This window comes from Sesamum indicum, linkage group LG10 (assembly GCF_000512975.1).
Source record: "Sesamum indicum cultivar Zhongzhi No. 13 linkage group LG10, S_indicum_v1.0, whole genome shotgun sequence".
In the NCBI taxonomy this organism is placed as follows: domain Eukaryota; kingdom Viridiplantae; phylum Streptophyta; class Magnoliopsida; order Lamiales; family Pedaliaceae; genus Sesamum; species Sesamum indicum.
The window spans coordinates 474,402-487,812 of NC_026154.1; the positions used below are offsets into that span (position 1 = coordinate 474,402).

The 13,411-nt window shown below is 37.2% G+C and overlaps 3 protein-coding genes across 4 annotated transcripts; all 3 read right to left on the reverse strand.

Moving 5' to 3' along the window:
• LOC105171581 (putative disease resistance protein RGA3) lies at nucleotides 1–4,227 on the reverse strand. Its single transcript, XM_011092741.2, has 3 exons — nucleotides 410–4,227; nucleotides 228–298; nucleotides 1–72 (listed from the first exon to the last, which is right to left on the reverse strand). Exons 1-2 carry the CDS (start codon nucleotides 4,039–4,041, stop codon nucleotides 292–294), a joined length of 3,639 nt encoding a protein of 1,212 aa, XP_011091043.1. The 5' UTR covers nucleotides 4,042–4,227; the 3' UTR covers nucleotides 1–72; nucleotides 228–291.
• On the reverse strand, nucleotides 6,531–7,493 carry LOC105171354 (photosystem I reaction center subunit II, chloroplastic-like). Its single transcript, XM_011092430.2, has one exon. The coding sequence runs from the start codon at nucleotides 7,298–7,300 to the stop codon at nucleotides 6,653–6,655; it is 648 nt and encodes a 215-aa protein (XP_011090732.1). The 5' UTR covers nucleotides 7,301–7,493; the 3' UTR covers nucleotides 6,531–6,652.
• On the reverse strand, nucleotides 9,095–13,162 carry LOC105171355 (probable linoleate 9S-lipoxygenase 5). Of its 2 annotated transcripts, XM_011092433.2 has the most exons (10): nucleotides 13,001–13,162; nucleotides 12,638–12,847; nucleotides 11,999–12,291; nucleotides 11,668–11,908; nucleotides 11,236–11,574; nucleotides 11,066–11,151; nucleotides 10,872–10,979; nucleotides 10,469–10,773; nucleotides 10,110–10,373; nucleotides 9,248–10,016 (listed from the first exon to the last, which is right to left on the reverse strand). In XM_011092433.2, exons 2-10 carry the CDS (start codon nucleotides 12,843–12,845, stop codon nucleotides 9,248–9,250), a joined length of 2,613 nt encoding a protein of 870 aa, XP_011090735.1. In that variant the 5' UTR covers nucleotides 12,846–12,847; nucleotides 13,001–13,162. The 2 variants fall into 2 exon arrangements, with proteins under 2 accessions (XP_011090733.1, XP_011090735.1); XM_011092431.2 differs by lacking the exon at nucleotides 13,001–13,162 and having other exon boundaries at nucleotides 9,095–10,016; nucleotides 12,638–12,946.

Genomic DNA, 13,411 nt, shown 5'->3' on the forward strand with positions numbered 1-13,411 from the left:
AATTGAAATTAAGTCGAATCTTGCTCTTTTCGTAGTCGCCCCCCACTCACCTCTGGTTTTGTGAGGCTTCTTCTGTCAAACACAAAGCAAAACTTAAAATGCAAGTCTTGACTAGTTACAAGGAAATCAACATACCAATTAAAAGATATTAGCTTAGGGAATCCTATTAACAAGCAACATGTTGGACTCCACGACATACAGTATTTATAGATTTTTGCAGCACTTACTCATATCTCCAAAATAACATAACATCAAACTCATTCATCTATGACCTTGCTCAGCGGGGCCAATTTAATTCCTGCAGTATATAGCAAAATAAGACGAGAAATGAAAAATTTACATATCATGAACATTGTGGGATGGATATATGGGAAATGAATGAATCGAGTATTGTTGATTATAATCATACCTTATGCATCGGAATCTAGGGAGATGCGAAATCTTGTGCCATTCGCTTTGATCTTGTTGGCATCTCTGGCTTAACACCGGGCATTCGGTAATGTATAAATCTGTTAATTTGGTGAGGCTAAGGATGACTTCCTTAGAGGGCAAATGTCTTAGCCTGTTGCATCTTTTAAGATCCAACTGTTGCAGAGATGACAAGTTTCCAAACCATTCAGGCAAAGCTTCCATTCCAAATTCACACAATTCAAGATAACGGAGAGTAGTGAGATGTTGAAGTTGATTTGGCAGAGACTCAAACTGCGGCCATCCGTATAATCTTAATGTTGTAAGTGAATGTAGTTGTTGGATGCCTTGAAAAATCTCACAAAAAGACGTGAAGCCCACTTCTATCGAGAAGGGACCAATGCACAACTCCCTTAAGCCGGAAAGACAATTGAGACTATCCTTTGGCAAACTCCTCAATTTCGGGCATCGAGAAATATCCAAGTAGGATAAACACGGTGACATTCTCCAAGACCTTGCTGGAAAAGAGACCAGATTATGGCACTCGCTTACTGCTAGATATTCAAGAGAGGTACAAGACTCTAGCATTTTACTCGAAACTTCAGTCAGCTCAGGGCAACCTAGAATCATCAAGCCTCGAAGAGAACTGAGACCGTCACTACCACTTCCTTCTCCATGTATCGAGTATCTGATTGACTCGAGTTTATTGCAATCATATATAGATACAGACTCAAGAGACCCGACACCATGGCCTTGCAATTCAAGATGTACTAGGCCAGGACAACTAATAATGCATAGTGCCGAAAGGCTTTGATTGTTATACAATAGCCTTTGAGGAATATGAGTGAGATCTGAAACACAACTGAGCATCAAACTCGTGAGAGAGCTTAAATTGTTGCCGCATATCTTATCCAATAATACTCCACCTTTTCCAGCCTCAACAATCTTTAGTTTTTTAAGACAAGGAAACTCATGGGTCGGAGCACCTCTCATATTGGGACAACCATGAATATCCAAAACTTTAAGGCGTGGAAAAGTACTAAGAACTCCAAATGCATTATGAGTGGAAGATTCAATCCATTCTTCCAGATTGGCCATCTGATGTAGGATGAAACGTTCCAGTAATGGAAATGGAGGTTTATCCCTTCTTTTGCTTGACTCATCCATGCCATAATTACGAGGATAGTAAAACGAAGGACCTATTGATTTTATATTTTTCAGTCCACTCAACACTAAGAATTTAAGTCGTGGTAAATGGCCTAGTGTCGGAATTTCTATGCATCTTTCGCAATCTATCAATTTGAGCTCAATCAATTTGTCTAGCTGAATTACCTCACCAACTGTCCTACTCATGATCCAAGATGGAAAATTATCCCCATGAAACCTCATAATGGTTAAACTTTTTATGTTTGAATGAGGCTTAAGGCCTTCCAACACTAGCTCATCATTAAGGTTATCACTTTCCCTCGAACCACTCCACACAAGCTCTAACTTGTGTATGTTGGGTTTTTCAATGAGACATGCTCCAGCAGCTTCTTCTTTGTCGTTTACATGTTCAAGATTGCGTATGGTAAGTTCACCTTTCAAGTTTTTCAAATATCCCAACTCTTCAATTCGACGACCATCCTCCTGGCCGACATTAAAGAATTTTAATGTTCGAAGACAAGTTAGCCTTCCAATTTTAAGTGGCATTTGGAACGTTGTAGAGACCATACTCTCAATGATGAAATGTCTCAAGTTAACTAAGTTTTGCAGTTGGCATGGAAGCTCTCGTAGGACGTTGCATGAAATTGCCCTCAAGGTCTGCAAATTGTAAAGCTTACAAATTGATTCTGGAAAAGCTCTGATGTTCGTGGAAGACATGTCAAGAAACCTCAAATGTATTAGCTTAGCAATTGAGGGTGTCAAGTCTTCAATATATGTCTCCTGTAGATCTAGAGTATGCAGATTTTTGCAATCATGGAACACACTGTCATTTATCTTATCACCCAAAAACAAAGCCCGCAAATAAATTGCATTCTCTTTTTCCATCTTGTGTGATTCCTGGTCACTAAGTGTTCTCATCGCCAGATATTTAACCCGACCAGGAATGCTCTTCGCATTGCAATTTCTCACATCAAAACTTTCTGCCTTTGAAATTGAACATGCTAGATTGTGCACCAAATCGTGCATTTTCGAGTGCTTGATATTGCCATACTTGTCTCTTACCGTCTCCTGGAAGAAAGAGTTTTGCAACAAAATATCATAAGCTCTACTGCCTAAACTCTCCATATCATTTTCATCATTTTCTATTAGGAATCCTTCAGCCATCCAAAGTTGGATGAGCCGTTCTTTCTCTATTTCTGCATCCTCTGGGAAAATGGCACAATATGCGAAGCACTTTTTAAGTAATGGAGATGGTAAACGGTCGAAGCTGAACTTCAGTACCTGGAGCACACCACTTGCGTCTTCATTGGAATATGAAAATCCATTTTGTAGAACTGCGATCCAATCATCTATTATCTTTCCTTGTAAAGTTCCAGCTATCATGTTTGCTGCTAGTGGAAGACCTCCACATCTACTAGCAATCTTCCTTCCAATATTTTCCAAATGTTCAGAAACTTCCGCTTGATTAGCAAAAGCTCTCATCTTAATTATGTCCCAACAATCATCACTAGACAATTCACGCAAAGAATGTTGATACGTTGGGTTCACAACTTCTCCCACATCTTTGCTACGGGTAGTCACAATGATGAAATTTCCTTTGTTCGAGTTGATTCCAAGAAGAGAGCTTTTAAAATCTTCCCAATACTTCCGTTCAACATTCCACAAATCATCAAGAACAAGTAAATATCGCTTACCATTCAATTCCTCTTTAAGATTCTTAAGGATAGCTTCGTCGCTTATTAACATGCCACCATTGTTGATTAAAGATTCAAGTATTCTCTTAAAAATACTTGTGATGGAACCAGAATATCCAGATACACAAGCCCAAGCCTTTGCATTGAAACGTTGCTGTATTTGCTGGTCATTGAAGATGGATCGAGCTAAAGTTGTCTTTCCTATACCTCCCATCCCCACAATGGGAACGACGGAGACAACATCATCGCTTGGATTAACTAGCATATTGATTATCATAGAAGCATCATCTTTTCTACCAAGGAAGATTGGGTCAACAGCCATGGAATTAGTTTCGACTACTGGAGGAAGAAATATAGGACAATCTGCAACTCTCCTATGAAGGTTATAGGTATTAGCATCTCTATTAACCACTTCCAACTTCATATTGACGTACTTGATCTGACGCTCCATTTTTAAACGAAACAACAAAGGAATGGTGAAGCAGAAGAAGCAGCATACCTTTCGGTTTCTCATCTCTACCTTTCGACGAATGATTTGATAATTGAACTCATCCAACAAGTTGTCAGCTTCGTAGGCAACATCTTCTAGTTTCTTGAGCCACACTGTGACAGATTCTTCCTCCACTTGGCGCATGGAGGCGTCGTGCAAGAACGCCTGAATCATGGTGAATGAATCCCTGAGGCGCGTCAGCTCATTCTTGAGTCCGAAGATGGTGCGAATGTCTGCAGTAGCAACAACGATCAGTTTCTCCACCAAAACTTGCACAGCAGCCCCAATGATTGCTTCACCCATTTCTGTTTTTCGTTTTTCTGTTCAAAAGTTCGGTCTCTGTGAGGTGTATACTGTGCTTGCAGAAGCTTTAAAGTCCAAAATTATATGGACCTTGTCTACATAGGTCCTCGGTCTCGGGACTAACATGTGGTTGCTCTGGAGTCTTCCTTTGTTGATTTGATTTAGTAGCCGTCGTGTCACATTGTTTTCAGAAACACATAATGAATAATGCACTGTTGTATTATATCTCATTTTATTTATAAAATTTACCTTTCTCTAGAAAACACATAATGAATAATTTTTTATACTTAATATTTAAAAAATATTTGACCCCCTTTTTTTTATAAAAAAAAATTAATAGTATAGTGAAATATAAATTACTTTTGGGCTTCAATATTTTCATATTTATAGCCTAAAATATTTAAATTGGGCTTATACTTTTTCAATGTGGAACAGTAAACTTAACTCACGTTTTTTCATATTTATGTTTTAAAGTAGGGTAAATTGCATAACACCCCCTCTATTTTGGTAAAATGGCGAGAAATCCGCCTATATTAACTTAATAGGCGAAAAACCTCTTGTATTTTATAAAATACAGCAAAAAAACCCCTTTTCGTTTGAAAAAGAGTGTCTAACACTGCCCTATTGTGCGATTGTGCCTCAATTTTTATCTTTTTTTGGGTTACTTTAAGTATATAAAGTCCATTTTATTCTTTTTTTTATATTTAAATATAACTTAAATTAATTTATTTAAATATATTTTATTAAGTTAAATTATTTATTGAGTCCAAATATATAATAATAAATTATATTTATTTAAATATAAAAAAATCTAAAAAGTATATAATTAGTTTAAAAAAATTAAATTTTGAATTTAAAAAACATAATAAACATTTAATATATTAAAATTCACTTTTGAAATTAAAAATTTATATGCAAAATAAATGTCACTTATAATAATTATACATTATTAACTCAATTAAATTATTATTAATTTAAATATATTTTATTTATTTATAAAAAATATATCAATTAAATATCAAAATACCTAAATATTATTTTAAGTTATATTATTTATTATAAATAACATTTAAATTACATAGCTAAATTATTAATATTTAAAATTGAAAAAAATAAATTATTTTACTTCATTTTTTTTAAAAATAAATTTTCTTTTTACATTCTTCTCCGTCGCCTGCATATAGTGGTCGGCTTCTTGGGTTGTCGCCCAGGTCTAAACTATGGGACCGACGTAGCCTAGAACAATCATATATATATATTATATATAGTGTATGTATAGTATATATATAAATAAAAAATATATTTTAAATTATTTAAGATCTAGACCGTTCATTTTCCATAATTAAATATCAATGGTTGTTATAAGAATGGTATAATGGCCAATTCAGTAAAAAAATTAATGCCGTTAGGACTTACCTAACAAAAGAAGAGAGTATGCAATATTTTAAAGATCATAGGGGTTTTTTTGCCTACTTTTTTAACATATGGGAGTTTTTTTGCTAAATTTTAAAAATACAAGGGGGTTTTATGCAATTTATCCTTTAAAATATTTAGATTTGACTTATACATTTTGGCTTATACATTTTCAATATGGCTTGATTTAAACTTTTTCATATTTATATAAAATACTTAAATTCGAGTTATTTTTTTCGATGTAGAATAATGAGCTATTTTTAATAACCAATAAGATTTTTCTTCCCTTCTTCTTCTTCATCATCTATTTGCCTCTCCTCTTCTCCAATCTTTTTTCAACTTTTTTTTAGAAAAAATTATGAAGGCAGACGCACAAGTTGTTGTCTCTGTCTGATCCAAAAAGAGAAGCAACAAATATTCAAGTTTCAAGAGTTTTTGAGATTTTAAATTTTAAATTTTTATTAGTTTGAATTTGATTTCATTTGCTTCCTCCAAAAACTTTGTTGCTTTCTTATTGGTAAATTATTATAAATTGTATTTATTTATAAATTATTATTATAAACTGTATTTATTTAACCAATTGATATATAATGTAGTGATATACTACAAATATATACATATATATAATATATTTTGGTTCAATCAATTTTTCAATTCGATTCGATCAATTGGACCAATAATCCAATAAATTATTCAGTTCAATCACGGATTCAATTTTCAAAATATTGTTTTCTATATGAATGTGTAAAAAGGATTTAACAAATTAATAAAATTAGGAAAAAAAAGAAGAAACGGAACCCCAAAATTTAAAGCGTTTGCTCAAGAGATCCTTCGGTACAGCCATATAATAGTTAATATATTACTTGTTGTGGTACGCAATGTCTGTATACATATAAATATCTAATAAATAATTTAAAATATATAAAATAATATCACATTAGAAAAAATAATTATTTTATTAGTCAAATAGTATTTTTGAAATCACAAAATTTGTTGCAAGACATTTCAAATTCGACGGCCGTTGGCCGTTGGGCCCAAATAAACCGAAGGCAGACAAAAAAGTAAAGCGCAGGTGATAATAGTAAAAAGCACAGTATTTTTGTTGAAGAAAGAGTAAGAGAGAAGCAATCACAGATACATCAAACAAATACTGATTCATATACTCACACAAATTACATCAAACATCATCATCACCTCCTCACAAATCGTACACTTGCTTCCCCGTGAATTTCACCTCAATCGGGCTCACGTTTTTACCGATGGATCTCATGTTCTGCATGTTCTGCCCCACTCCCGTACGCCCCGCGTTCACCTTCTCTGGGTACACTCCGTCTTTCGGGTGCAAATACTGGACTTCCCCGTTCGGGAATACCCGGTAGAACTGGTACTTGATCTTGTATTTCGACCTCAGCCTTGTCCCCAGCGCCAAACACTGCTCCTTCCTTGCCAATTTCAGCAGGTTCGGCCCCTGCCTCATGATGGCCGCCCCGCCGGTCGGCATCTCGAACACTTGTTCCTTGGGGGACTCCCACGTGATCACGTAGAACTCCTCCACTTGGGCTTTCCGCAGAAGCCCGCCAGTGCTGCCGCCGAAGATCGGGGACGGGGTGTTGGGGTCGAGTTCCGGTGGGGTGAATCCCGCCGGAGCTTCGGGCTCTTTTGTTGCTGGTGGGGCCTCCTCAGCCATGGCGCGGATGGGGCGGTGCGCCACGGCGGAGGCGACCTTCATTGGCTTAGGAGTGGAGAATTGTGCGAGTGACTGTTTCCATGGGGCCACCACGCGGTCGGCGGATTTAGGGCCGGAGAGGGTGGGGGTGAAGAGGGAGGCTTGGGTCGCCATGGCCATGAATTTGGGATTGATGGTGAGAATTATGTGGGATTTTTTCTTTTTTTTTTGGCTGATTTGAATGAATATTTGATGAGAAATTGTGTGGAGTGTAGGGAGATATGGATATTGGATAAGGTGATGCGGGTGAGGCCAATTAGAATGTGTGATTTTGATACTCTGGCTTACCCATTGCTGTTTGGTGCCATGTGTCTCCTGGACTGTGTATCAGGAGATAGAATCTATCATTTTGATAAATAAATCATTTTTAGAATTAATATTATAGGGATATTATACTACCCCTCCGATGAAGTATGGTGTAATGGTTTGAAATTTTGGAACCCTTGATATTTGTTTTATTCAACAAATCGATTTTTAATTAGTCGTAATTCATTAAATATGTTGATCCAAAAAAAATTAAATCAAATTTGCTTCGATTTATTTATTATTGACTTATTTCTGATTAAATTAACCCTTTTTTTATAAGAACGATAAACTATTATTAATTGAAATTTATCGATTATAAATACAATCATTCTTGTCGATATCAATGTCTAACAAAAACTATTATAATAATCATACCATACTCAATAACGTCTGCTATTACAGTAGACAACAACTCATTATCAAATTAACTTTATTTATCTTTATACGGTTTAATGCATGTGAGGAGGTATATTCGGTCATAAAAGATATATTTGACATGCAATAAGTCTATGGGAAATTAATCCGAGGTAAATATGAATTTTGTTTTCAACTTTTTCAAATATTGGAGAATTTAATGAAACTTTACTAATGGATAAATTTGTTTCTCGGATGAAAACAAACATCAGAAATATTATATATATAAAAAATTCACGTGTAATTATACCAAATCTCGGTGGGAGGGTGGTATAATTTTAGATCAAACCTTTTTTTAAAAGAATTTTGTTTCTGAGAATAAAGTATTTATGTCACCTACTTAATTGCAACCAAGTAATATGTGAACATTACAACCTTGGAGATAAAATTCAAAAATCCCAAATTAAATAAATTTTCAGCCAAATCCATTCTTAATTTACGAATATTTTAAATTGGTATTTTTAATTTTCAATTCTTATTCTAAGAACAAAAATAATGTCCGTTACAATTATAGGACTAGAATTACAATTAAACCATTTTCAAAACAATAAGCATGGATGTATCAGATTTTGTATGCATTGTAGATTTTAGCTCATATGAGAGTTCATTTGAGACAACCGCCACGAACGTGCGGCATCAATCTTTCCTTGCAAATTCGATTTCATCTTTTCTTACTTAGTTTTATATATACGCACCGGGTGTATAAAAATAATATCATATATTTTAAGAATAATTACACTCTCATTTGATTTACAATAAGTCAGAATTCAGTCAATCAAAGGTAAATAAGAATTTTCATTCAATTTTGTCTTTGTTAATATCAGTAAATTTAGTAAACTTTGACTAACGGATGGACTTATTTGTTAAACAAAAGCAAACCTCATGGGTGTTAAATATAATTTTTCAAACCATATGGGATTTATGTGTAATTATATCAAATTTTAAGAGAAGGAAAGGCAATTATCCCAATATTTTATTAATGAAAATTTTTTATATATATGGCGTGACTTAGCAACAGAAAATACAGTCGGACGAACGCGCGCGCGTGTGTGTAAAGCAATACAAGTTTGTAATAGGAGATGGAAATTGCAGTCCGCTTCTAAGATCTAAGTAAACTTGCATCTTCGTTGATCAGACTTCATAAAAAGACTTTGGTGCAGAACTCAGATGCTCGTTTTGTTGAAACAAAGAACGTGAAAAGAACACTTTTCTTATTATATAATAAATGGTGAAGAATATCAAACTCAGCACATCATCTACTAGTTCAAGAACACAGAGATTCACTCCACAAATCTTTCTACTACCCTCCAAGAATTTTTTCCTAATGGCTTTGCACTCCAACAAGTTTCAAATCGATATGCTGTTTGGAATTCCCTTTCCAGTGAGTCCTCCCTCTTTACTGTTGTCCGATGTATTCGGATACAACAACATATACGGCATCTTAACCGGCCCCGACCGGTTCCTCAATCTCCCGTCTTTGTTTCTGTCTGTGATCCTTGATTCAATTTCCACCAATGCTGCACTGAATCGTTCAAACGCCTCTCGCGGGTGAGCATCTGCAGTCCAGTCGGGAGACTCTTGCTGCCCAAGATAAATTTCATCTGTAGAGTGCCTAGAGAGTATTTCTATTAGAGAAACACCAAGTAGAGTTTGGAATTGGGCTGTTATAGTTTTGAGGAAGGCGGAATCTGGATTCGACTCGAGCTCAGCATACTCGGGAGTTCCCGGTTTAGGCATGAAACGTCGGCTGACAGTGGGGCGGTTTGGGAGATATCCTGCATAAGGATACTGTCCGAAGTTTACGGCAGCATGAAGCGCAGACGCTATCCATATAATTATTGTGCATGCATGGATGAGTTCTGCTCGTGTCTGCATATTAGGCCACCACGGCTCATCCCTTAGGTCACCGTGTCCAACTTCACGCAGCTCCGTCCACCAAGACTGTAGTTCTGAGTCTCCTTGGATCTTTTCATCTGTGGGGTAATAGAAAGAGTAGTATTCTTTGACCCAGAGTTCAATTGCAGACCAAATTTCTAAGCCATCAACAGCGAAAGGATAGTCCTCAATGAGGAGCCGAAGCCCTTGGGGCTGGGTTGGGTCAGGAACTGCTATTCCTCTGTAGTTTAGTACAAGAGCTGAGAGTTAGCAGTGATATAGTCGAAAATCAACGTAGAAACTGAACTGTAAAAGTGGAAAGTTTGTAATGAACCTTTTGATCAGATCTTGAGGAAGTGCCTGCTCTGTGAAGTTCCAGTTTTTGTAAATGGCAGAAGACATTTCCATGGCATATCTTGCTGGGAAGACAGTTCTCTCGAGTACACCGCCGGCATTGATGAGGATCTGCCGGGCCAAGGCGTTTATGTGTACTGTATCACGGAAATGAGGTTTCAGAAGTTTGTATATCGGGTGCAGCACGCTCAGCTGTCTGTTCGATGCAATTACGAAAGGCTCAATCACAGCATGTGTGTTCAACCTGCATTTAGAAAATTCGAACATAGAGTTAGCTACAGTCATGTGAATCATTGTCATCATCACCGTGTATTTGTTCGAGCTCACTCATAAGCGTACCAGTGGCTTATGAGCTGATGATAGCCCGAATCGTTTACTGCAGCATAAGCTTTTGCAAGCTGCCAAATTGAACTTCCGACTCCTTCATCACACGGAGTAAATACTTCGCTCACAGCCCCTTGCTCATCACCATCTTCGTGTGGCAAGCTCAACTCTATTGCCAGTGGCTTCAAAGTTCCATCATCTTGGAGTAGAAGGACAGTTCGGCTGGCATAGGTTTTTGTCGTCGTGGTGTTAATCCTTCTGAGGTATGGCATAAGTGCATCATGATGATCTAATATGAACAACTTATTGTTCTCAATCGCCTGTGTTTGCATGAAGCAATAACATTGAATTAGTGCGCTTAACAACAAAGGTACTTTGGATTTTTGCTGCTAAAGATTAGGAAGAGAAGGAAAATTACTTCATCTACAGTAAGACCATTCATGTTTTTCTCGATGTGCTCCCTCGTGATGGTACTGTTCTGGTCGCCATAAGCTTGAGGGTCTAGCTTGCTAGTTGGTGGAAACTCCTGAGATGTAAAAATCAACAATATTGTCTTAACAGAAACGTATTTCCAGGTATAAACTAAAACTTTGAAACTAAAGTTCCTATTACCTGGAGTCGTCGGATGACAACAGGGTTCACTCCAGCTAGCATTTCTCGTCCAAACTCCTCATCTGTTCTCCAAGCCGTTCTGTCCTCTGCAAAAAAACCAAGAAAAGCTCATATTCACCATAATCATCTCATGCTATCTCAAATCTACTGTGATCTACGTCGTTCATTACCTTTGATCACATCAGGCATTGGGAACTTAAGAAAACGTTCACCATCTGAACGAATAAGTTCCTTGATCAACTCCCACGGAACACACTCCCTGATTTTGTGTAGTGTGTGGCCATCAGGCAGCTTAATTCCACCTTCATACAGGTTCAGCACATCTTCAAAGGTGTCAAACTCATTTATAGTCTTGTCAAACACAGCTTTGATCTCTGGGATCAATACTTGAACGAGAGATTTAAGAGAATAACCGATGAAATCTGAAAACTTGACTTGGTTGAACTTTTCGTCTCGAGGGACATAAGTGTTTAAACTAAGAAGGAACAGTCGGCTCTCAGTGTTGAGATCTGCAGTTCAACTCAAACAACTTAATAACTTCATAGCAGTATAACAAAGTAAATTTCATTTTCTTACAGACATAGGAAAATTCACAGTTCTACCTTTTTTGTTTGGTCGGCGGCCTGTTCTACCTCGACGAGGATATGGATAATCTTTCGATCCACCAAGCACCGGACGAGCATAATCTTTTCCTTTCTCAGGACTCCCCAAGTCGTTATAGTATGCATAGTCATACACTCTGTCCCACTCCTTTAGCATGCCAGAGCCGTTTCCTTGAAGATTTATCAGCTCTTGTTCTCTATAAACCCGGAGAGGCTCTGGTGTGTCAGACGGCAGGTACGCCTGATGGAACAAGAAAACGATCACCCTTAATTCTTATTAATCCACTTTCACAATATTTCTGGATGAAGTTCAATTGGAAGCCAGAAATACCTTGTTTGTGAAGAAGACACGATCATACTTGTAACAATGCGCAGGATAGACCCAAGAATTGCAGACAAAGTGGACTGGACCATGTCCCGGAACATCTTCCAGCGTTACCGTCTTAAGGTAAAACTGACTATGATGATGGTTTCGGACAATGAAAGCACCGGGAACTCCCAGAGATTCGTCCCATTTAAATGATACGTCGAATGTGGCCTCAGCTTCAGCAGTCAGTGAAGTGAACTTTGATACCCAACCCTCCAAGTAAGCTTCTTTTCCTAGTTTCCCTCTTTTCCCATTTGCTGTACATAATATCACAGCAACACATAGATTAAATATAAAAGAATGCTGAATTAACAAGCAAGATCACTACGGATTTCAAATAAACAACTCCAACAGACAAAGATCGCCTCAAGAATTCACTTCTCAAACAACACACAGCCAAACAAGATGCTAACTAGATTATCAGTAAGCACATTACCTGCCACTGAATTCCCACCACACAAACAAACAAAGAAACAATTCTTGTGTCCGAATTCATTCAACGCCAAGAAACAACCTTAGTCTTAATTCTCTTTCTTGATTATGTAATCACCAGACCAACTCTAACAAAACACAGAGGAAGAGAAAGGAGACAAGACTAATTACCAAGATCAGTCTTTTCAGCACTGATAAGCTGAAACGACACGCCTCTGCCGAAAATCTCGTGAAGCCGATCAAGAACGGAAGCGCCGACATCGGCAGCGTCCATTACATTCTTCTTCATCAACACGACTCTGCCTTGAATCTTCTTCTCCTGAATCTTGGGCTCATCCCGCGTCTTCCCACACACGCTTCCCAGAAATTTCTCCAACATCTCTGAAGAATGACAGGGAGGGAAAATCCCCATTGCAGGCAGAGCGAGCGAGCGCTTTTAGTACAAAAAAATTGCAATAACGGAATAGTGATAGCAGCACAGCTGGGGCGTGGGGGGGATTATATATATAAAGAGTCAGCAGAAGACTTTCTTACCTGAGTCAAATGGGCAAACAACTGTTGCAAGTGTAGCAGTAGCAGAGAGAGAGAGAGAGAGTATTTTCTTGGAAATAACTGAGTTGGTTGACAGTTTGAATATTTCTTGTTCTTGACAAAACAAAACTGATGTTGTTAATGTGTGTGTCTCTGAATCTATATAAATTATGGGTTGTGGGCACTGGGCAGCAATGAAGTTCCGATTAATGTGTGTCTTTAATAAAGGTAAAACAACAACAAATATTTAAATAAACAAAAGGGGAAAGGAACTGATTCCATTTTGACAGCTTGGCAGGCGAGGTGAGGCGTCTCAAACTCAACTCATCTGCCTGTTTTTGAAATGGGACTTTAAGATTGGTAGATATTGTATTAAATTCTGAGCCACTACAGTACACTGCCCTCTCCATCTTA

Coding starts and splice junctions, on each gene's coding strand:
- LOC105171355 (XM_011092431.2), bottom strand. CDS start 12,878: ATGGGGATTTTCCCTCCCTGTCATTCTTCAGAGATGTTGGAGAAATTT. Junction 12,292..12,637: donor TGCTGAAAAGACTGATCTTG/GTAATTAGTCTT, acceptor TATTATGTACAG/CAAATGGGAAAAGAGGGAAA. Junction 10,774..10,871: donor ATGGTCTTACTGTAGATGAA/GTAATTTTCCTT, acceptor ATGCAAACACAG/GCGATTGAGAACAATAAGTT.
- LOC105171354 (XM_011092430.2), bottom strand. CDS start 7,300: ATGGCCATGGCGACCCAAGCCTCCCTCTTCACCCCCACCCTCTCCGGC.
- LOC105171581 (XM_011092741.2), bottom strand. CDS start 4,041: ATGGGTGAAGCAATCATTGGGGCTGCTGTGCAAGTTTTGGTGGAGAAA.